This window comes from Megascapheus bottae, chromosome 13 (genome assembly GCF_031878675.1).
Source record: "Megascapheus bottae isolate mThoBot1 chromosome 13, mThoBot2.hap1, whole genome shotgun sequence".
NCBI lineage: Eukaryota > Metazoa > Chordata > Mammalia > Rodentia > Geomyidae > Megascapheus > Megascapheus bottae.
In genome coordinates this window covers 11,426,072-11,450,600 of record NC_143521.1, presented here as the reverse complement: position 1 = coordinate 11,450,600, position 24,529 = coordinate 11,426,072, and the positions used below count along the sequence as shown (strand labels likewise).

Here is a 24,529-nt window from a genome sequence, read left to right as displayed (position 1 = left end):
TCCTTTGGCTTGTGGAAGCGTGGGCAAGAGGGAAGTCTGCACCTTCGGCCTTCGCCGCCCTCCCCAGGGTTTCTTCTCACCTCAAATCCGACCCCTCTTTATCCCGGACTCTCCCCACTTTTGGTTGAGGAACATTATGAGACCTTGGTGCAGAGTTTGCGCAGAAAGGCGATGGCTTCTCAGCGTTAACAGGGGCTGAGGAGGCATGGCTCCTGTCATGTCGTCCAGAGAACTGTTCGGACCCTTCATCTGTGGGTCCTTGTGTTTCGGATAGTCTCACTCCAGCACCAGCTCTGAAGCGGAATGTCTTCATATTATGCATCAGAATGTCCAGAACAGTGGTGTCTGCAGGAATCAGAACTGCTTAGGAATTTTGTTGAAGTCTATGTAGAACGCTTAGGTAGATTCCCAAGTTAAAATTATGACACGATCCTATCCTACAAGCAGTTGTTGAGCAGTAGGGGGATGGAGAGACATTGTCCCAGCAACTAAGATCACTTTGAATGATTTGAGGGGATGCACTTGCTCTAACCTGAACATTGAAATCGTGAATGTGCTTGTATGTGGGTTGTGCTGCCTTTTCTCTGGATGGTAAACATGTCTCTTTTTATTACTGTATCTAATTTATCAGTATATACTGTATTTTTTTTCAGTATTTTCCTACTCAGCAAGTTCGGGATAACAGTACGACTTTCTTACAGTTGTCTGAGGACAAAATCAGTGTTTGTGTACTTATGACAGTTAAATCATTCCTGGCATGTAAAAAATGCTATAGGATTGTTATTACTATTAAGCAGTCAGTAAATACTTCCATAGGTTGTCTCAGTCCTTTCTGTGTGTAATTTGTACAGGTTTGGATGTAAAGAAAAGTAGCTTATGCATTTCCATATATATATCTATCTATATATATATATATACATACACACATATAGTTATGTTGAAGAAAATTAAGAACATTAGTTATTAGAAGAGATATAACTTTTGAAGCCTTTGCAGAATTTCTGAAACTTAAGCTACTAATTTACTTTTTCAACTCTGAATTTGAGATAGACAGTAGTATGTACAAACACAATTGTCCCTCACTGTATTGTGGATTAAAAAACAAATAGTAATCACTCATCCATCACCAGAGACCCACGATAGGTGAAAGTCCACTAAGTAGCAATAGGTGAACCTTGAGGGAGGACTATTGCTGCTACTTTGAGGATTTTCATCTATCCCTGGGGTCTCTCCAACGGAGCTGGCAATAGGTGAGGGGTCACTGTATTCTCTTGAGTTCTTCTGTGGCTGTTTACTAAACCAAAAACAACTACAATTTCTCAGGATTCTACAAGTTGACTGGGCTGTTTTGCTGATCTTGTCTGGATTCAGTCATGTAGATAAAGGTCTACTGGCAGGTCATCCTGCAGGCTGGGTCTCTGCTCATACTTAGCTGTTGGCTCAGTCTCCTTGTTGCTGTCTCTGTCTCCTACTCTCTTTAGTGGCAAAGTGACATTGCAAAGGTAAATTGATTGGAAGCCACTACTGTAACTGTCTGCCATATGAGTTTTTGTTATAATTAAATAAAATAGTTTGCTTGGTAACTGATAGCCAGTGCAATGTGAGCTAGCAACTCCCTCAAAGATGCTTTCTTTCAAGTCTCACTCTTGCCTACAGGTATTTCTGGTTGTATCTGGTTGTATCTGTTGGGGATATTTGTCTTATATTTGCACTCAGGTGGCACTACTCTAAAAAAGCTCATTTTTTAGCCCATCAGATTATATTACTTTTCTTTTTAAACTTGAATTGGAGCCCAGGTGCCAGTGTCTTAGGCCATTAATCCTAGATGCTCAGAAGACTGAGATCTGAGGATCACAGCTCTAAGTCAACCCAGGCAGGATAGTCTGTGAGACTTTTTTTTTTTTTTTTGCCAGTCCTTGGGCTTGAACTCAGGGCTTGAGCACTGTCCTTGGGCTTTCTCAAGGCTAGCACACTACCACTTGAACCACAGCATCATCCAGCCTTTTCTATGTATGTGGTACTAAGGAATCGAACTCAGGGCTTTGTGTATGCTAGACAAGCACTCTACCACTAGGCCACACTTCTGGCCCTAATCTGTTAGACTTATATCCACTAAACTACTGTGGAGCTGTGGCTGAAGTGGTAGAGCACTGGCCTTGAGCAAAAAGAAGCTTAGGGATAGTGCCCACACCCTGAGTTCAAGCTCCAGGGCAAGCCCCCATACACAGCAAGAAGAACTGAATTGGTCTGGGTGCTACTCACTCTTGCCTGTAATTTTAGTTACTCAGAAGGCTGCAATCTGGGGATCACTGTTAAGTCTTAAGAGCTTCTTTTCTCCTAAATCCAGTCTGTGGCTCAGGTGATAGAGCCCAGCTCTGGAGGGGAAAGCCAGTTGAGAGAGTTAGGCCCTGAGTTATATTCTCAGCACAAGCACAAAGAGCAAAAGTTAAACAAACAAGCAAAACCTCAAACAACCCTCCACCTTAAAAAAAAAATAAATAAAAATCAACCTGAATTGGAAGTGCTTTCCAATAGTTGAATTAATACTACTTATAAAGTTGATAAGAAATAGGCCACTAAGCCAGGTGCCAGGGATTTATTTATATCTGTCATCTAGCTACTCAGAAGGCAGAGCTGATCAGTGAGGTTTAAAGTCTGTAAGACCTAGCTTCAACTAACCAACAAAATGCTGGGCTGGAGATGTGGCTTTAGTAGAGCGCCTGCTGTGAGCAAAAAAGCTGGGCTAGAGCACTAGGCCCTAAGTTCAAGCTACCCTGTAATAGCCCCCCACCCATCCTCCCCAAAAGGAAATAAATTGTGTAAAATACATTTTTTTTTTTTTTTGCAAATTTGATAGGCTATGTTGTGCCTGTAACATGTATTGGGTTCATTATTATCATTATTGCCAGTCCTAGGGCTTGAACTCAGGGCACTGTCCTTGCCACAGCACCATTTCTGGCTTTTTTTTTTCTTTTTTTTTTAATGCATGTGGTACTGAGAAATCGCATGCTAGACAAACACTAGGCCACCCTCCCAGCCCCTCTGGATTCATTATTTTATGTAAGACTTATGATGAAGAGAACCTTGAGAAAGAAGTATTTGAAGATCTTACTTAGTTGAAACCTTTTTTGTTTTTCTGGATTAGTTAGGCTGTTACTTCCTCCAAGAAGCTATTTCACATTCATTCATATCCATTCATACCTAGGGACTGGTTAGTTGCTCTTCCTAGGCTCAGTACTATGCTCAGTGTGCCTCTACTTAGCATTTGATTATTTTGCCTGTTTGTCTACAGCCTTGGCCAGAATGTGAATTTGTTTTTCCTTAAGAATTTCTTTGAGGGCAGATATGAGACTATGAATTGTAGATCTTGGTTTAGTTAATCATAAGGAAATATGGCCTTTTCCCCACCTCACCCCAGTTCTGCAGTATGGAGAGTACCCAGAGGAGGTTATACACCTTCACAGCATGATCATTTCATTTTGCAAGAAAATGTTAGTAATGAGATACTTCTTAGCTGTCTTTGTTTATTAAGAAAGAGCTGTTTTTAGCTGGGCACTAGTAATTCTAGTTACTTAGAAGCTTGACATCTGAGGATCACAGTTCAAAGCCAGCCCAGGCAGACCTGAAAGACTTATCTCCAATTAGCCATCAAAAAGTCAGATGTGGCTCAAGTGATAAAGTGTTAGTTTTGCACACAGAAGCTCAGGACAGTGCCCAGGCCCTGAGTTCAAGCACCAGTACCAGAACTACAAACAGAAAAGCTGTTTTTTTTTTTTTTTTGCCAATCCTGGACTTGAGCTCAGGGCCTGAGCACTGGCCTTGGACTTTCTCAAGGCTAGAGCTCTACCACTTGAGCCTCAGCACCACTTCTGGCTTTTTTCTATGTATGTGGTACCGAGGAATCGAACCCGGGTCTTCATGCATGCTAGGCAAGCACTTTAACCACTAGGCCAAACTCCCGGCCCCAGAAAAGCTGTTTTTCAAAAAAGAAAATACAATATATTTCTCCACAGAGGTAAACTTTGGATTAGAATTTTCTAGTAATAGAGTGGAACAGAACTGTCACAAATGGAGAACACATACACCCACGATGGAAGAGAAGACTGGACAACTTCAAATGTTTTTTTTTATAACTCAGTATCTCTGGTTCTCTGTTAATATCCATATCTATATCTATATATTTACTTTATAGAGTAAATGTTGATAATACCTAGCCAACTACATTACTTATTTATGGTACTTAGCAAGTAGATATTTATATTGCATATGAAAATACTGTAGTACAAAGGTGTTTACTGACACCAGAAATTGGCCATATCTGCTTATTCATGGACCTTCACTGAAAACACATCTACTTTTGTGTGTGTGTGTGGGGGGGGGCATGGGATTTGAACTTGGCCTGGGCACTGTTCCTGAGCTCTTCAGCTCAAGGCTACCACCCTATTCTTGAGCCAAGCCTCACTTCTCTGTTTTCTAGAGGTTAATTGGAGAAAAGAGTCTCAGGTCCTTTTGTGCCCGGGTTGGCTTTGAACCCTGATCCTCAGATCTTAGCCTCCTGAGTAGCTAGGATTACAGGCTTGAGCTACCGCACCATCTAACACATCTACCTTTTGACCATATGTTATCTTTACTGAACCAAATGACATTTGAGGTAATTATTTTTGCTTGCAAAGTTTCTTTTCCCCAGTCTTTCTCATTGCCACTGATTTGGAATATATAGAGAATTCTTTTTTTCTTCATTTTATTTGTTATTATCGAGGTAATGTATAGAGGGGTTACAGTTGTTGGGGGCCATGTAAAGCCATGTCCTAATCACTCTCTGCTGAGGCTTGTAATAGGGGTAAGACACGTGGACCTCTTTGTCCTGCCCACCTGTTGTGCTGAGAGGCTACAGCACCGAATATAAGGAGGGGGAACTTGAGGATTAGAGAGGGAGATTTTCCTGCCTTGATGAAGCTGTGTGGCGTCTGTTCCTGCCCCAGGGTAAGAAGGCTGAGTACGGGAAGGACAGTGGGCCCTCTCCTCTCTTGGCATGTCCTGGTCGGGGCATGTTTTTCCCCATCCCTCCTACTAGTCAAAAGGGACTGGGGACGAAGGACCCCGACATAGTTACGTTTGCCAGATAGTAGGTACATTTCCTCTCACACATTGATATCCCTTCTTACGTTTTTGTCCCCATTTCCCTCCCCCTTTCCAGTCATCTTGTTTTCCCCCCTTTCCTATTTTTTTATTTTTTTGCCAGTCTGGGGGCTTGAACACAGGGTCTCTGGGGGCTGTCCTTGGACTCATTTGGATAACTCTGCCACTTGGACCACAGCGTCACTTCCAGGTTTTTCTGTGTGTGTGGTACCAAGGAATCGAACCTAGGACTTTGTGCATGCTAGGCAAGCCCTCTACCACGAGGCTATGCTCCTGGCCTAGTTAGAATTCTTAATGACCAAGAAATTACGTGAGGAAGTGGTTCCACGGCTCAAGTGGTGGACTGCCAGCCTTGAGTGAAAGATCTTGAGAATTCAAGCCGAAGTATTGGCACAGGCAGACCACACACACCTCTCAGTAGCATTTGTGTTTAATTTTTGGCATCTTTATCCTGATGTGTACATGGGCATTATCTGTCAGTTAGCTTTCTGCTGTGAAATAAGCCACTCCAAAACCTAGCAGCTTGAAACAGTAGTCGTTTATTTAGTGCACAGACCTGGAGATTGGCAGTTTGGATTGAGCTCAAATGGATGATTCTGTGCCTCTGATCGTTTCTACATGGTCTTGATCTTCCTTATATATCTATAGTCAGCTGCAGGCCAGATGGCCAGTTTTGCTTTTGTAGGTTGGTGGACTAGGTTATTGGGCTACATAATTCAGCCATTAAGTGTGCCAGATTTCTTTATTTTTCCAACAGCAAGGTTGAAAAAAGACATATTCAAGTCCTCCTGAGGTTTAGGCTCAGAACTGGTACTTTATTTCTGCTATATTCTTTTTTTTTTTGGCCAGTCCTCGGCCTTGAACTCAGGGCTTGAGCACTGTCCTGGGACTTTTCCTCAAGGCTAGTGCTCTATCATTTGAACTACAGCACCACTTCCAGCTTTGCTATGTATGTGGTACTGAGGAATCAAACCCAGGTCTTCGTGCATACTAGGTAAGAACTCTACCACTAGGTCAAACCCCTGGCCCATACTTATGCAACATTTGATTGGTCAAACCAACTCTGAGATCAGTGAGGGAAATATACTCTTTATGTGAAGAGCCATAAAGTCACATCTTAAAAGAAACTGAAAAAACTTTGGCTTCTTTTTGTAATTACTCTACCAACTTACACAGGTTAAACTTCATTGGGTTTCTTGGGTCAAAGGGTTTGTATTCTTTCAACAATCCTGAGAAATTTTTTATTTTATTTTATTGTTGGTGATGTATGGAGGGGTTACAGTAACATTTGTAAGGTAGTGAGTACATTGCTTCTGGAACATTGTTCCCTGATCCTGAAAATTTTCAGCTATATATTTTTAAATATTGCCCCCGCTTCATTCTTTTTTCTCTTCTAGGTTCTAGTTACGTCCCTGTTATGTCTCTTGTTCTGTCTTGGATTGTTTTTCCCCCACTTCAATGCTTTCTGGTGTCAAGTACTCAATTGAGTTTGGTAATATTTTTATAGTTCTTGAATTTATTTCTGATAGTTCTTTTCCAAAATAAACTCTTGATGAAACTTAAAAGCCTGCCTTTATTTGTGTGAACACAACACACATAATTTATTATATATAGTGTTTTTGATAATAGCAACATCTGAAGTCCTGGTTGTTGCTATTATCTATTGCTTTTGTTGATCCTATCTCATGTTGTCATGTGCCCTTATTAACCTTTATTGGGAAAATTATTTAAAAAAAAGAAACTTTCTAGAAGTCATTGAAGACTTAAGATACTGTGATTCAAAGAGAATTTTTATTTTCTTCTGCCAGGCACCTGAGGATGCTTAGGGTAGGACAGATGTTCAGTGTTTTCTTTGCTTATTTGATATAGATATAGATATGATTGTCACCTTATTTTCAAAGGGCTTGCTTCCCTTTGGCAGGCAAAGGAATCCAGCTCCATTAGTTCTCCAGAAATTGTAACTTTTCTTTCGTTGCTTCCAACTGTTCCCCAAAGCTGAGCCCTCCTCCTTTTCCCATCACAAGTGCCACTCTTTCAGGTGTCTTGGACTATCAGCAGATGCCTTCAGGCAGAAGAGAGGGAATATGCAATATTTCACCTAATTTAGCCCTTTAAAAGAAAACGATAAGATGAGAGCCAAGCTCCAGTAGCTCATGCCTGTAATCCTAGCTACTCATGAGGCTGACATCTGAGGATTCTGGTTCAACCTCAGAATGGGCAGGAATGTCCATGAGACTCATATCTCCAATTAATCTCCAGAAAACTGGAAGTGGCTCTGTGCCTCAAAGTGGTAGAGTGCTAGCCTTGAATGGAAAAAAACTCTGGGTTAGCCTCCAACTCTTCCTTCAAGCTCCATGACTGATCAAAGGGGTGGGGGTGGGGGGCAAGATGAGAGTAAACATCGCAGTTTTATCCCTTTAAGGACTTAACAGTCCTTAAATATTGATAGATTTGTCAATATTATGAGTTTAAAAGCTTACTATTTCCTTGCTTTCTGAGAATCATTTATGGCTCAGAATTTTTTTGCGGAGTGGGGGGGTGGGGGGGTGGTCATGGAGCTTGAATTCAGCCTGGGTGCCGTCTCTGAGCTCTTCAGCTCAAGGCTACCACCCTACCCTTGGGCCAAGCCCCACTTCCTGTTTTCTCGAGGTTAGTTGGAGATAAGAGTCTCTGGTCCTATTGTGCCTGGCCTGGCTTTAAACCTTGATCCTCAGATCTCAGCCTCCTGAGTAGCTAGGATTACAGGTGTAAGCCACCGAGCTCCGGCGTCTTTCAGAATTTGATATCTTTTCTCTCAGTATACTAGCTTCATTATTGTTTTGAACAGTGAAGATGGTGAGAATGGGTGAATTGAGAATAATTTAATAGCTGAATGGTAGCTTGGGTTATGTGCCCTACAAAATATGTGATAAATCTGAATGAGCTCAGGTCCTGTTTGTATAAATTTTATTTCTTAGCTAAATTTCAAATGCCTTTCTGTTATTTCAGTGCTATTAGTATTATCAAGTGCATCTCATTGATTTTTTTTAAAAGCATGCGTAAAATCAAGAGATAAAGCATAAAATATTTTAATCCTCATATATTGACTCAATTTAAGAAATAAGATGTTACCATTGTTACCCATATTGCTCAATATTTTTGTGCTTATGATTAGCTGAGTGCTGTTTGATGTATATATCAGAGTGACAAAACAGACAAAAACTGCTGTAATGCAGTAGCTTGTGTTTTAGGAAGGAATTTATCATGGCTTGGTAATTGTTGCTAGTATGAATCTTCTGCAACTAGTTATTAGAACTGAGTACAAATAAAGAATAAGTAGCTGGGCTGAGGTTTTGGCCTAGTGGGAAGAGTGCTTGCCTGGCATGCATGAAGACCCGGGTTTGATTTCTTGGTACCACATACAGAGAAAAAAGCCAAAAGTGGTACTGTGGCTTAAGTGGTAGAGCTCTAGCCTTGAGAAAAGCCAAGGAAATGCTCAGGGCCTGAGTTCAAGCACCAGGACTGCCCCCCCCCCAAAAAAGTAGCTGCTGTCAGATAACATCAAGGGTGTACTGTCAGTGCATTTGGCTTGGTGAATTTATTATGTACACACAAGACAGTCTGGCTCTATAGCCTAATGAACAATGTCTTATTGTAGATGACTCTAGATTCATTAAGCCTGCAAAATCACCTCAAATAATGTTCTTGTGCATCTGTGAAATCTTTTGCATCTCAGTTGAAAGGAAATATAACTTCTCTTAAGACACTTGAAAGAAGTTGACTCTTTAGTTCAAATTTCAACCCAAAACTTTCAAGAAGTATCACCTGAGATTTGGAAACGTAGAGATATAGGTTTACATTTGATGGACATAAATTAAGTTGGACACAGTATACTAAAAACCATTAAATAGCATATTTCTTAGGATTGTAAGTCTAATAGTACATGTGAACTTGAACCCCCCTTCCTCCCAAAATGGTTTCCCATAAAGAAAACCACAAACTACAAGAACAGTATGAGAGAAATCAGGACAAAGGGAAGTTCATAAGTATACATCAGAGTTCTAGAATGAATAAATAAAATTCAGACTTTACATTAGGAAATCTAGTTCCCTCTATAAATGATTTTATTTGTACTATTTTAGGTATCGTCAGATCCTAGAAAAAGCCATTCAATTATCTGGGGCAGAACAACTAGAAGCTTTGAAAGCTTTTGTGGAAGCAAGTAAGTAGAATGAAATTCTATGTTTTCACCGTAATCCTGAGCTAATATGTGAAAATTTTCCAAAGTCTTGTTTTGTATTAAATTATCAGTGTGTATTTGTATTAATTATCAGTATAAATTATGTACATTGAGATTGATTCTAGAATTTAAACTGTGCTTAACTTGGTTTTTTTCAATAAATTATCTTCAGAATTACAGTGCTGTACAAATTAATATTTTATTTATTTATTTTTTGCCAGTCCTGGGCTTGAGCTCGGGGCATGAGCCCTGTCCTTGGACTTTCTCAAGGCTAGAGCTCTACCACTTGAGTCTCAGCACCACTTCCGGCTTTTTTCTACGTATGTGGTACTGAGGAATTGAACCCGGGTCTTCGTGCATGCTAGGCAAGCACTCTACCACTAGGCTAAACTCTCGGCCCCATGTACAAATTAATATTAACTAAGATTTTTACATAGGTTTTGATGTAGTAATTGATAAGTGGCTATATAGTCCTGGCATGCTAGTTTTTGAAGTTATTTAAGCCCATTGTGCCTCCTTGTCTCAAAGTAGGGATTTGATATTTATCATGAATTGTTGAGACATTAAATGTTAATAAATGTAACAAAATGCTTCGAATAGCACCTAGCATATAGTGAGTGCTGTGTTTGATGGTATTAATGTTAACAATGGGCTTTTGAATGAATGGGAAACCACAGTTTTTCAAGAAACTTTTCCCTACTCCCTGACTTCAAATATCTCTAATTATTTTGAAAATTATTCAAAATTTAGGCTGTAATTTATATTAACATATTGACGCTTGATGATATCTTGTAGGTGAGTATATTCTCATGTACATTTCTCTGTCACATAGACTCCTTTTTATAATCTTGTGACTAGATAGTATAGTTATAAATATCCCTCTGTGTATTGTAAAATGGACCTCAGGATTAAGTGATCTCTGCCCATTAAGAGTATGTCGTTGGTCATTGGCAGAGCCTAGTTTCTGATTTTTCTGTCCTTCCGTTACTTTCTTTCCTAATACTAAATATGTGGTGATTTCTTTCTGTTGCAAGTACTCAATAGCGAATGTAATGAAACTGTTTTATTAGTTGCATCCAATATTATTCAGTAACAAATGCCTATTAGTATATTGTAAACTAATTACTTTTAAGAGCTAAATTATTACCTAAAAGAATCAGGGCTGAGAAGTGAGGCTGTACCTCAAGTGGTAGAGCTCTAACCTTGAGAAAACTCAAGGACAGTGCTTAAGCCCTGAGCCCAAGCCCTGGCAAAAAAATATTGATGGGATGGGAGTTTGGCCTAGTGGTAGAGTGCTTGCTTAGGATGCACAAAGACCAGGGTTCAGTTCCTCGGTAACAGAAACGCTGGAAGTGGTACTGTGACTCACATGGTAGAGTACTAACCTTGAAGAAAGCCCAAGGACAGTGCCCAAGCCCTGACTTCAAGCCCTAGGACTGGCCAAAAAAACAAAAAAGGATATTACAGTATAGGGGCTGGGAATGTCGCTTAGCAGTGAAGTGCTTGTCTGGCATGCACAAAGCCATTCCTCAGCACCACATAAACAGAAAACCAGAAATGGTATTGTGGCTGAAGTGGTAGAGTGCTAGCCTTGAGAAAAAGAAACTCAGGGATAATGCTCAGGCCCTCAGTTCAAGCCCCAGGAGTGGCGCACTCATGCCCCTCCCCCCCACAAAAATTGCACTATAGTAGGAAGAAAATGATTTTTGTAATCTTTATATAAAATCTGAGTGCAGTGATGCTCCGAGAAGAGCAGTCTACTGTGAAAGTTGGTTCAGTTTACTGAGCAACTTTTCGTTTATTTTCGGTATAACTGCTGCTTTAAGACTTGAATAATTTATCTAAGTATTGGTTCTCAGTTATGATGCATCTAAAAGCTGTAGCATATACCTTAGTGGTAGAACACTTGCCTACTACATTTGAGTCTTTAAGTTTAATCCTCAGCACTGTAAAATACAAAATAATGAGAAAGTAAAAATATAATTACAGTAATACTAATAACTAATGTTGGTTAAGTATAATGTGCTAAGTATTGGTCATAGTACTTTGTGCGTATTTCATTTCTTCACACTTTTAGGAGGTAAGTGATATTCTAATCTTTGCAGATAAGGTGACAGGAATACAGAAAGCTTTTGAGGTCATATAATTGGACAGTCTTTAGGGTATTCTTTGTTAATCACGTACAGTGAGTAACAACATAAAGTTGATATATCTAATACTAACTGATTTTTTTCTGTATATTTGTGCCATTCTGAAGCTTGAATTTAGGGCCTTTATGGAATTCTATGCTGCTGTCAGAAAGAATGACATCGCCCCATTTGTTAGGAAATGGAAAGACTTAGAAAAAATCATATTAAGTGAAGTAAGCCAGACTCAAAGGAACTTAGGCTCAATGGTTTCCCTCATTCGTCATAATCAGTAGAAACCTTGGGCTCTACTAGCAGAGATCTGCAATAGAGCAAAATCTTGATACATAAGGCCATATAATGTGAAGCTAATTGAAAGGACCTCCAGGATATTGAAACAAAAGCCATATAATGAATGATTGTTGTCCTTAATGTACTATGTTGTGTCTCATCTCCTTTGCTATCCCTTGGTTATCTCATATTGGTATAGTATCCCACTTTGTTATCTGATATATTAAATTTATTTGTATATGGATATTTGAAATTTGATAGGGAAGGGGGGAAAACCAAGACGGGTGGGGGGTGTGTGTGGGGGGAGGGAAATGGGTACCAAGACAAGTGAAAGGGTATCAATGTATGTGAATTAATGCACCTTCTATCTGGCAAATATCATGTAACCCTTTTACTAATTACAATAAAAAAAAATAAAATCAATAGACAAACAAAAAAAAAATAAACTCTTGCTTCCCTTTGTCTCTCAAGGCTGGCTACTCTATTACTTGAGTCATACCTCCACATTCAGATTTTTACTGGTCAGCGATAAGAATCTCTATTTAGGTTGGCTTTGAACTTCAGTCCTCAGATTTCAAGAGTCCTAGTTATACAGGCATGAGCTACCAGTGCCTGATTTTAATTGTTTTTATTAAATATAAATGGCATACCTAGACTAGTAATATTTGAATTTAGCTCTTTTAACATTTTTCTTTCTCTTTTAACATTTTTTTCATTTTGAAGCTATATCATACATAAACACATAAAAATATAAGTGTTTCTGTCTTCACTTAGTAGAAAAATAATGAGAAAGGATAAATACAAACTTTTCAACTATTCAGTTTTTTCCTCATCATTTCTGTTTAGTATTTTTACCATTTTGTTGTAATTAAGAGCCTTAGGGAAACTACAGTATAAAATGATAATTGTATAGAAATCCCTAAATAATGCATTGAAGGCTGCCCTAACGTAGATTAGTATTAATTTCAAGTAAAGATTGATTGCTTAATGAAAATTTGTTACTCATGTTTTCTTCTCTCTTTTAAAACAAGTGGTAAATGAGAATGTCAGTCTTGTGATCTCGCGACAGTTGCTAACTGATTTCTGCACACATCTCCCTAACCTGCCTGACAGCACAGCCAAAGAAATCTATCATTTCACCTTGGAAAAGATCCAGCCTAGAGTCATTTCATTTGAGGAGCAGGTAAAAATCTAGAACAGTGGGTTTTGATTGAAATTGCAGAAAATATTTTTAGAATCTGATGTTACTAAATTCTTAAAAGAGATGATACAATTTCTTTTTATTAATATATTTTTATTATCTTTAAGTAGTTGTACAAAGGAGTTGCTATTCAGCAGAGCAGTTTCTTAATACAATGCATTTTCATCGGTGTCATTCTTTTTCCCCTAATTTGTAGGATAAGAATTGAATTTTATAATTATTTCCCCAAATTTTACTTTGTATAAAACAGTATGCCAAACCATAGTCTCTGTTGTAAAATCAAATTAATACTGGATGTTGCAATTCAGACTACTGTGTTTGTTTAAAATTTGGTATTACTCATTAAATGGATAAATTTTCTTTTTTTTTGGTCTAAGTCCTGGAGCTTGAACTCAGGGTCTGGTCATTGACCTTGGGCCTCTTAGTGCTCAAGGCTAGTGCTCTACACTTGAGTCACAGCACTACTTCTGGCTTTTTCTGTGTATGTGATACTGAGGAATTGAACCCAGGGCTTGTACGTGGTAGGCAGGCACTATACCACTAGGCCATACTTGGAGCCTCTAACTGAGTGAAATTGTTAATGAGGCTGACAGCATAGGAAATGGCGTTTGGCATCATCTATGAAGTAACATTGAAGAAAATTAACATTTAAAGTCTTGGGCATTATTCATATTGCAGAAGTATACTGTTTTGATATTCTGTGAATGTAAAATTCATAGAAAAATTTAGATGTTCTATATCAATTTTTACTATTGTGAGTTTACTATGTTGGATAAGAGGTTTGCCACAGTAGAGTAACTTACTGTGTAATTATTGTAATTAGTTACTATGCCAGTTAAAATAATTTAACATGTTTACCTACTGTTCCAGGTTGCTTCCATAAGACAGCATCTTGCATCTATATATGAGAAAGAAGAAGACTGGAGAAATGCAGCCCAAGTGTTGGTGGGAATTCCTTTGGAAACCGGACAAAAGTATAGTAAATAGTGGATATTGGATGAATATATATAATTGTTCACTTATACTTTTTCTTATTCTAATCTAGCAAGCAGATAATTTAGTAAGTACATTTTATAATATGTTAGGATTGCTACACAGAAAAGTAATTCAAAATAGGCTAGGCGTGGCGGTAAATGATTGTTATCTTAGCATTCAGGAGGCTGAGGTTGAAGAATTGTGAGTTTGAGGCACGTCTGTGTAACATAGTGAGTTCCAGACCTTCCTGGGGTACATAGTGAGATCAGGAAAGGAGGAAGGGAGGGAATGAGAAAGAGAGGAGGGGAGGGAAGGGGAAGGGCAAAATCAGAATAGGACATATAGATATAGCTATAGATATAATTAAATATGATGATTGAGATGGTGTGTTGGCCCTTTCTCAAAGACATCATATTCTCAAAAGATATACAGGAGGTTGAGGAATGGCTGTGAACTGTGAGGGTAGATTAGGTTAAGAGAGACTAGAAGAGGGCCGGGAGTTTGGCCTAGTGGTTAAAGGCCTTGCCTAGCATGCACGAAGACCCGGGTTCGATTCCTTGGTACCACATATATAGAAAAAGCCGAAGTGGTGCTGAGGCTCAAGTGGTAGAGTTCTAGCTTTGAGAAAATCCAAGGACAGTGCTCAGGTCGTGAGCTCAAGCCCAGGACTGGCAAAAAAAAAAAAAAAAAAAGAGACTGGAAGAATAGGCAGTACTGAATATAGACAACAACCCTTAGGGAGAAATTATCAAAAAAGGCAGGAAAGAAACAAAGTAGGAGATGGTAGTAGACATACTATGGTAAGAAATGATTCTTTTTTGTGATCCAGACGAAAGCAAACCTTTGATACTGTGGAGCTGAGGGAAAGGATTCCTGCCATAGACAAAAGGGAAGGAACTGAGCATAGGGACTGGTAGGAGTACAGACAGTTGATGCTGGATTCCTCAGCCTTTGCACTATTAGCATTTTAGACTGGCTAATGCTTGGTTGTGAGGGCTGTTTTGTGTGTTGCAGGAGGGTTAGCAGAATCTGTGCCTTTACTACTTACATAGAGTAGTAATGATTGTCACCTATTCCCTGGAGGGTTGCCCTAGTGATGAGCAGTAATGCTGGGGCTACATTATGGGGTGCAAATGTTAATGTTATAGTGCGGCTTGGGCCAGTGCTTTCTGGTTACTTTGTGATTTTTAGTGAAAAACAGTGATGTGTAGACAGAGGGGTCAGGGTCTATGACCTTGAGAAAAGACAGAGTTGGGACTTGGCATAGGTGGACACTTTTTGCTTTAAAAAATTATTCTACTTATGAAAGTAAGAGATTAATATAGTTAAAATGACAAATTCAGGGTAGTATAATGATTCATGTGGTTTTTAGTTATGAAAGACAGTACAAAATATTAATGCTAAATGATGTGTAAAAACTTGAGAATTTTTTTTTTTTTGCCAGTCCTGGGCTTGAACTCAGGGCCTGAGCACTGTCCTTGAGTTTTCACCAGGGTAGAGCTCTACCACTTGAGCTACAGCACCACCTCTGGCTTTTTCTATGTATGTGGTACCAAGGAAATGAACCTGGGTCTTCATGCATGCTAGGCTAGCACTGTACACTAGGCCAAACTCCTGTCCTCCAAACTTGAGAATCTTCATAAAACCTTCTCATGCTCTACCCCCTAGATCCTCCCCCAAGTTCTTTTTTTCCCCTGTGTGTGTCAATTATGGGACTTGAACTCAGGGCCTGGGTGCTGTCCCTGAGCCTCTTTGTGCTCAAGGCTAGTACTCTGTATACTACTTGAGCCACAATGCTACTTCTGGTTTTAGAGTGGTTAATTGGAAATAGGAGTCTAATGGGGACTTTTCTGCCTGGGCTGGCTTCAAACTGCAGTCTTCAGATCTCAGCCTCCTGAGTAGCTAGAAGTATCGTTGTGAGGCACTAGCACCTGGCAAAAGTGAAGAATTCTAAAGTTGGAGTCAAGTGGATTATAAACTCTTTTGTCACATGGTAATTCCACTTTTGTTGTAAATGGAAAGGATTAATTTTCTGTGTTTTATTTTTGGATTATATGAGTTTTGAATTATGTGTTATAAGTTTGTTGCAAATGAAAACTAGAATCTTACCACCCACCACAATAGCTATTTATTTGTTTTTGCCAGTCCTGGGGCTTGAACTCTGGGCCTGAGTACTGTTCTTGGGCTTTCTCAAGACTAGCGCTCTACCACTTGAGACACAACACTTCTGGCTTTTTCTATATATGTGGTGCCAAGGAATCGAACCCAGATCTTTGTGCATAGGCAAGTACTCTTACCACTAGGCCAAACTTCTGGCCCTTATTGTTTACTTATTTTTTTGTGTGTATGTGTTTGCTGGTCCTGGCGCTTGTACCATCATGCCTGGCTTATTGATTTCAATGGGAGTCTCACTTTTTCCCGAGTACTCAAACTGATCCATCAGATTGCTGTTGCCTCCCAAATAGCCAGGGTTACAAACATGAGCCTATTTCTTGTCTCTCCCTTATTCACTTAAAAACAAAAAATTAGGTGTCCATGAGCACCTTGTACCGATTATAGTTCCAAACATTTTTGTGTGATAGTACCAGGGTTTGAACTCAGGACCTTGCACTCTTGCTTGGTGTTATCATTCATAGCTGATATTCTACCACTTAAGCCATACTTCCAGTCCAGCATTTGTTGGTTATTTTGGAGATAAGTCACTCAGACTTTTCTGCCTTGGCTGGCTCTAAACAGCAGTCCTCCAGGTCTCATAGCCTCCTGAGTAGGTAGGATTACAGATGGTACCACACTGTATTCCAGCTATTTTATGTACCACATCCGATTGCTATAAATAATATGTAGTTGATTTCCAGTTTTTCTTATTATAGATTCTTACAAATAGCTATAAGTTTAAATCGATGTCATATATATACATATATGTAGGCACATCATTGATTATTTTCTTATTATATGGAGGTAAATATAATGAGTTGGTTAAAGACATACATAATTTAAAGAATTGTTGGAGAGTATACTGCCAGATTTTTCTCTTGGAAGCCATGTTTTTCTTAATAAGTTGGTTGGCGATTTTGCTACCAGATTGTTTTCTTAGAAGCTTGTGGTTTGCTTAATAACTTTAAGTTATTAGTTCCTAATATTGAGCAGATGTTTTTAAAAGAGCTGTAGGGCTAGGATGTACCTTAGTGGCAAAATGCTTGCAATCCTAGCTACTCAGGAGGCTAAGATCTGAGGATTATGATTAGAAGCCAGGCCAGGCAGGAAACTTCATGAGACTCTTTATCTCCAATACACTACTCAACAAAGTCAGAAGTGGCTCTGTATATCACCGGGCCCAGAGGCAATGCCTCTGGACAGGCAAAAAGAAAAAAAACTTTAGCATCTGAGATTGCTTGAGGTCTAGAAGATATAAGGGTTAATGATGGTGAAAATAATAGAAATTTAGTGAACTTTACAATTTATTGTATAATATAATGCAGTGAAAACTTAATTCATTATATAAACAGAATCTTTTTGGAAAATGTAGCATTTTAAAAATTCTAGACTTTTTCTTGATAAGCTGTTGATTGATTTTGTATTTTCTGCTATATCCTAGACAGTACAATGTAGATTATAAACTGGAGACTTACTTGAAGATTGCTAGGCTATATCTGGAGGATGATGATCCTGTTCAGGCAGAGGCTTACATAAATCGAGCATCCTTGCTTCAGAATGAATCAACCAATGAGCAGTTGCAGATACATTATAAGGTTTGGAGCCAGTTTGAACTTAATTTTGTATTGGTGAATCATTTCATGCCAAAATTTTCCAGAATGTCTTATATGTGCTTTTATATTTTAGTAATTCTCTTTGTTTCTTGCTTTCTTGGTTTTTTTTTTCATTTTATTTCCATTAATCGGACCATTTTTCCTCTATAGGTATGTTATGCACGTGTTCTTGATTATAGAAGAAAATTCATTGAAGCTGCACAAAGGTACAATGAGCTCTCTTACAAGACAATAGTCCACGAAAGTGAAAGACTAGAGGCCTTAAAACATGCTTTGCACTGTACCATCTTAGCATCAGCAGGTAAACATGTAATTTGTAACTAAATGAAGTTGGTTATCTTTGTTTAATAACTTTAGGATGATTACTATTGGGAGATTTAGTAAAGAACTATTCTTATTCTTCTAGCTGAGATTACAGATGTGAGCTATCATACTTCAACTGAAATAATAACTTTTTGTTCCTGGCCTTCAGAAACTCTGCTCTTGACTATTTTTTTTTTTTTTTTTTTTTTTTTTTTTGCCAGTCCTAGGGCTTGAATTCAGGGCTTAGGCACTGTCTTTGGGTTTTCTTAAGGCTAGAACTCTGCCACTTGAGCCACAACACCCCTTCTGGCATTTTCTGTGAATAGAACCCAGGGCTCCATGCATGATAGGGCAGGAATTCTACCACTAGGCTATGCCCTTGGCCCTCTTGACTTATAATGCAAAATGCATTTAGTCTATACCTAAAGACTCATCAAAATCTTACTAGTCTCTGGTTCAGTAGGATGCAGGTTGCTTATGCCTATAATCCTAGCTAATTCAGGAGGCAGAGATGAGGAGGATTTTGATTTTTAGGCCATGCCTGGCAAGACGTTTATGAGATCTTGTCTCAACAAGTAGCTAGGTCTAGAGTAGTATGCTTGTCATCCTAGCTATGCTGAAGGCTCGGATAGGGACCAGCCTTGGTAAAAAGTGTTTGCAGAAGTCCTTCTTAACAGAAAAAGCAGGGTGTGGTGGTGCCGATCTGTCATCCCAGCTATTGCAGGAAGCATAAATAGATGAAAAACTGTATAGGTTGGCCTGGGCAAAAAAACGTCCAGAGCTAAAAGGGATGGAAGAAATGATGGAGTGAAGTCCTGAATCAGACTCCGTTATACCAAAAAAAAAAAAATCCAAGTTCCAGATCTCCTTTAAAACTCAAGGCAGGGCCTAGTGGTAGAGTGCTTGCCTAGCTTGCATAAAGACCTGGGTTCTATTCCTCGATACCACATACCTAGAAAAAAGCTGAAAGAGTTGCTGAGACTCAAGTGGTAGGGCTCTAGCTTCTAGAAATTCCAAGGACAGTGCTCAGGCCCTGAGTTCAAGGCCCAGGACAGGCAAAAAAAAGAAAAAAGAAAAGCCCAACAGCAACAAGGCAAACTTTGAGCTGTGAGTCCTGGAAAAAACAGAAGAAGATGATGTAATTCTAAAATATGATGGGTCAGCGTAAATAGTCCCATTTCAAAAGGCAAGAATAGGGAAGGATCAGACCCCCAGCAAGACTGCAGCTCTGGTGGGGTAAAATTAAATCCTGCAGCTCCGTATCTGGCTGCCAGGGTACACAATTGTGTGTTGTGAGCACCGAAGGACTTGAGTAGCCTGCTACTACAGCCTCACCATTTGCAGCTCGAAGGGGTCCTCTTGGGCTGACTCTGCATATTCCTTGTCTCTTTCTTCCCACATTCCTGGCATTTCCAATTCCTGAGATTTCCAGTGCATCCTCAGCTTCTGTCTACAGCTTCATGTGTCATTTTTCAAGGCCTGCCTGCAAGGAATTCAACCTTGCTACACATTGTCTGGTCTCTCAGGCTTTCTTTGCAATCTGATTGGAAGACTCCATAGTCCCTACTAAACCAGTATCATGTTTATGAAGCCAACATCTGCTGCTAACTCAAGCAGTAGCAAGACCCAGATCCTTGGACCATGGTTATAGTGGCCTCTGAGAACCAGGGTGGCGGAGCATGGTGAAATGGATTATAGGGGGAATAACTTCAGATGTGGTCCTTGGTCAACAGCATGCTCCTGTGACTCCAGGGAGTCTTTAAAAAAAAACAAACCAGCAACTTAACTTGTACAAAGGAGTTGCCAGTTAACAAAGCAGTTGATAAATATAATGCATCTTAAGGGAGAGTCTTTTGAGTGATGTTACGCATTTACACTCTTGGCTACAAGACCCATGAGATGAGTGGGGTCTCTAACCTCTCAGAATTATCCTAGTGCAAAGGACTTAGCTGCTTGCTTGCTTGCTTATTTATTTACTTATTGATTGATTGATTGATTTGTGCATCCTGGGGCTTGAACTTGGCCTGGGCACTGTCCCTGAGCTCTTCAGCTCAAGGCTGCTGCCTTACCTTGGGAGCCAAGCCCCACTTCCCATTTTCTAGAGGTTAATTGGAGATAAGAGTCTCAGGTCCTTTTGTGTCCTGGCTGGCTTCTTTGAACCATGATCCTCAGATCTCAGCCTCCTGAGTAGCTAGGATTACAGGCGTGAACCATTGTGTCCTTAGCTGCTTTTTATTGGCCATAGCCTGAATGAATGCTAAGCTGTGTTGAAATTTCTCAGCCAGATTCATTAATCTGTCATTACTTTGAAATTTATTCAACATCTTAGGACATGGTCAAAATGTAGACAAAAATTTTTTTTTCCAGAACGTAATAGTTTTGGTCTTGAGTCTAGTTTCCCATCTGAAACCTCATTCTTGTCAGTATTAGTCCTCTGACCTCTCACCACTGTTTATAAAGCTGTGTAGAGCATTCTGGGGCTTCTCTAGCCCCTATCACCAAACTTCTTTAGATTGCTTCCACAGACCAGTTCTGAAGGTTCCTGAACCCCATGTCCCCGCATAGTTACAGCAGTGACTCTACTTTTGGAACCATGTTTTCTGTGTTCGATAGTTAGCAGTTGCCTCCTGGTGGATAGGGAGCAGGGAAGTGCAGTACAAAACATAGCACCCCAGAGCACGTCCTCTAGTGACCAGCTTCTCTGGCTGAGGCCGCCTCTCCTAAAGTTTCTTCCACCTTCTAAAATAGTGTCCCCAGCTGAGGACACATTTAGGTTACATTTCATATTCAAATCATAATGGATAGATACATTCAATTTGGTCTCTTTCTTTGTGTTATTAAATGTCAGAATTGTTTACATGTCAGTACACATATTTTGGTTTCTTTTTATTATTTTTAAGTAGTTGTACAAGGGACTTGTCATTTGACAAAGTATTTTATAAATGTAGTATATCTTGACCAGTGTCTCTCCTTTCAACATTCTCACTCATCCCACACACCCCCACCCACCCTCTTCCCCCACTAGTCTTAATTTTGTGGGATATACATTGGATTCTTTTTTCTTTTTGCCAGTCCTGGGCTTGAGCTCAGGGCCTGAGCACTGTCCTTGGACTTTCTCAAGGCTACAGCTCTACCACTTGAGCCTCAGCACCACTTCTGGCTTTTTTCTATGTATGTGGTGCTGAGGAATTGAACCCGGGTCTTCGTTCATGCTAGGCAAGCACTCTACCACTAGGCCAAACTCCCAGCCCCTACATTGGATTCTTATATTCATTCCCTCCCTCTTCTCCGATTCCTAGTCTACCCCTTTGTCTGGCTTCATCTTAATACATTTTGTCAATTATAGACAATGTGGATGTAAAGATTCCAAGGTCCAGAATTTTAACCTTTTGATAGGAAGTATACATTGAGCAGGTCATGGTGATATACACTGTAATCTCAGTTACTCAGGAGATAGAAGCAGAATTTCAAGTTTGAGGCAAGCCTGGGTAAATACAGCAAGATCCGGTCTCCAAAAAACAAAAATGAAAGGACCCTAGATATGGTTCAGATACAGGGCTTGCCTAGCATGCTTGTGTTCCTGAATTCTGTCCTTAGAGATGTCAATGGGCACCTGATTTCTCACAGGTGCTACCACATTTAAAAAAAAAACCTTTGCTTGTCTGGTAGATGAAAAATGTTATCTCACTTTAGTTTTAATCCACACTTAGTTTGTAATGAATCCACCTTTGATATTCTTGAGTATCCTTTCATATCTTTAAAAAAAGCATTGTTGACAAACCTATACTTTTTTTTTATTGTAATTAGTAAAAGGGTTACATGATATTTGCCAGATAGAAGGTGCATTAAGTCACATACATTGAAACCTATACTTTTCTTTTGGGTGAATTATGTGTTATGTCCATTGGCCATTTGTAGTTTTTTGTTCTTTTTTCAGTGACATAGAAATGCTCACAGCAAAAGTATTTGTTTTCCCAAATTGCTACCTATTTTAGCCATATGATATGCAGAAATATAGTTAATAGTTTTTATTTGTGCTGGGGATGGAAAACAAGTGCTCACACCAAGCACGTGCACTACCACTGGCTACACAGTCAGTCCCTAATTTTTATTCTGTCTTATTTGGTTATATTTATAATATTTTTTCATATTTAAATTGTGGCATGTGTATGCGTGTGTGTGCGTGTGCACATGCCAGACTTGGGGCTTGAATTCAGGACTTGGCTCTGAATTTTTTTGCTCAAGGTTTGTATTCTACCATTTGAACCACAGCTCTATTTCCAGCTTTTTTGGTGGTCAATTGGAGATAAGAGTCTCAAAACTTTCCTACTCCAGCTGGCTTTGAACCTTGATTCTTATGTCTCAGCCTCCTGAGTAGCAGGTATTACAGGCACGAGTCAGCAGCGCTGCCCAGCCACACTTTTAATTTTAATTTAATTTAATTTTGTGGTTGTAGGACAAACTCAGGGCCTAGGAGCTGTCCATAAGCTCTTTTGTTCAAGGCTAGTGCTCTACCACTTTGAGCCATGGTGCCACTTCCAGTTTTCTGGTGGTTAATTGGAGATAAGAATCATAGGGACATTCGTGCCTGGGCTGGCCTTGAGCTGTGATTCTTGGTTCTCAGCCTCCTGAGTAGCCAGGATTACAGGTATGAGCCACTGGTGCCCCACCATATTTTTTTGTTTGTGATGCTAGAGATTGGGGAAAAAAAGGAAAAAAACAATTCAGACAAATTTGCAACAAAGAACATTCTATGCACCTTTCTCGAACTTTTCTAAAAGATAATATTTTGTCAGGCATAGCAGCTCAAGCCTGTAACCCTAAGCTACTTGGGAAATAGAGGATCACAATTTGAAACTAGTCTGGGACAAAAAAAAGTTTTATGAGCCTCTCAAACAGCTGGAATTACAAGGGTGAACCACTGTGCCTTAATGCTTAACATATTTCTTAAGTTTTTCCTGTGAATTGGAAGTTAGTTAGGTAAAGGTTTGACTAGATTCAGGTTAAGAATCTTTCTGGAATACCTCAGTGATGTCCATGTAATTTCAGTCATCTCACAGCAGAGGGCACAACAGCGGGGTGTTCCACTATTTGCAGTGCTGGGTTTGGTCATTTGGCTTAAGCTAAACACTCCATTATAAAGGCACATTATTCACTTTGCATCTTCTCTGTAATCTCTAGGGTGATGCTTTAATAACCTACAAAAATCTTATTTATTTGTGGGTCATGGGGTTTGAATTCGGCCTGGGTGCTGTCCCTGATCTTTTCAGCTCAAGGCTACCACTCTACCCTTGAGCCAAGCCCCACTTCCTGATTTCTAGTTTTCTAGAGGTTAATTGGAGTCTGTTTTGTGCCTGGGCTGGCTTTTAACCTTGAACCTCAGATCTCTGCCTCCTGAGTAGCTAGGATTACAGGTGTGAGCCACTGCTCCCAGCAAAAATCTTATTTTTTTCACATAATTTAGTGTCCATTAATATTTTTTCCTTGGATCTCTTAATTGTATTATATATTCCAAAGTGATAATTTGCCAGTTCTATTCCTAAGCATGAACTTTCTCACCTTTTGTATAAAAATATACTTCTTTCTTTTTATTTTTCTATTTGTAATTTGCGTATTTAAATGTGTACATATGAGTAATATGCAGTTGGATGAACTTTCACAAACAGAACATCCTTTTCTACCAGTTTCCAGAAAAAGAAATAGAGTACTTAGAGCTTCCTCTGTGATTCTTTTTAGGGCCTGAAAGAGCAATATAGTCCTCATACATGAACTCATACGCCACATATATTCTTGTTTCTTGTGCTCTTGATGAAATTTATCCATATTGTTATGTTTAATTATACTTTTATTTTCATTGTATGAGCACTACTAGTGGGAATAGTATTGCTAAAAATACTTTTGTGTATTTAACTTAGATTTTCATTTATTGAGTGTTATAGTAAATTGAAGTTATTCTTTTTAATGTTCACCTTGATTCAAATATGACTAGATCATATCTTTTTTACAAGGTTCCATTTAGTCATGGAATATTTCCTTGCATTCTAGCATAACAGATGCTTTACTGGGCCAGAAGTGTGGCCTAGTGGTAGAGGGCATGCGTGAAGCCCTGGGCTCGATTCCTCATTACCACATATACAGAAAAAGCCAAAAGTGGTGCTATGGCTCATATGGTAGAAGGTTAGCCTTAAGCAAAAGAAACCTAGGAACAGTACCCAGTCCCTGAGTTCAAGTCCCAGGACTGGCAAAGAAAACTGCCATATGATTGAAAACCTGTGTTCTGTTGTTACTGTTCTTATTATTTATGGTGCTGTAGATATAACTAGTGCTGTGAACTAGTGCCTTATTTATGCTAGGCAAGCACTCTTCTGAGTGAAATCCTCAGCCCTGTAATGTTCTTAAGTACAGAGATGTGCATTACATAGAAAATGTGTTAGATAAGTTTCCATTTAGGCAGAGTCACAGTGGCTGTGTTTGTGTGTGTGCTGAATCAAAAGTATGTATAGGGCCG

At 39.3% G+C, this 24,529-nt stretch overlaps 1 protein-coding gene across 2 annotated transcripts in view; it reads left to right on the top strand.

The window, feature by feature from the left end:
- Cops4 (COP9 signalosome subunit 4) overlaps positions 1-24,529 on the top strand; it is a 32,440-nt gene that overhangs the window by 415 nt on the left and 7,496 nt on the right. For both annotated transcript variants that reach the window (XM_090343304.1, XM_090343303.1), the window contains exons 2-6: positions 9,261-9,340; positions 12,807-12,958; positions 13,847-13,950; positions 17,547-17,700; positions 17,869-18,019. In XM_090343304.1, coding sequence (XP_090199430.1) covers positions 9,261-9,340; positions 12,807-12,958; positions 13,847-13,950; positions 17,547-17,700; positions 17,869-18,019 — 641 coding nt within the window. The remainder of the gene's footprint in view (positions 1-9,260; positions 9,341-12,806; positions 12,959-13,846; positions 13,951-17,546; positions 17,701-17,868; positions 18,020-24,529) is intronic.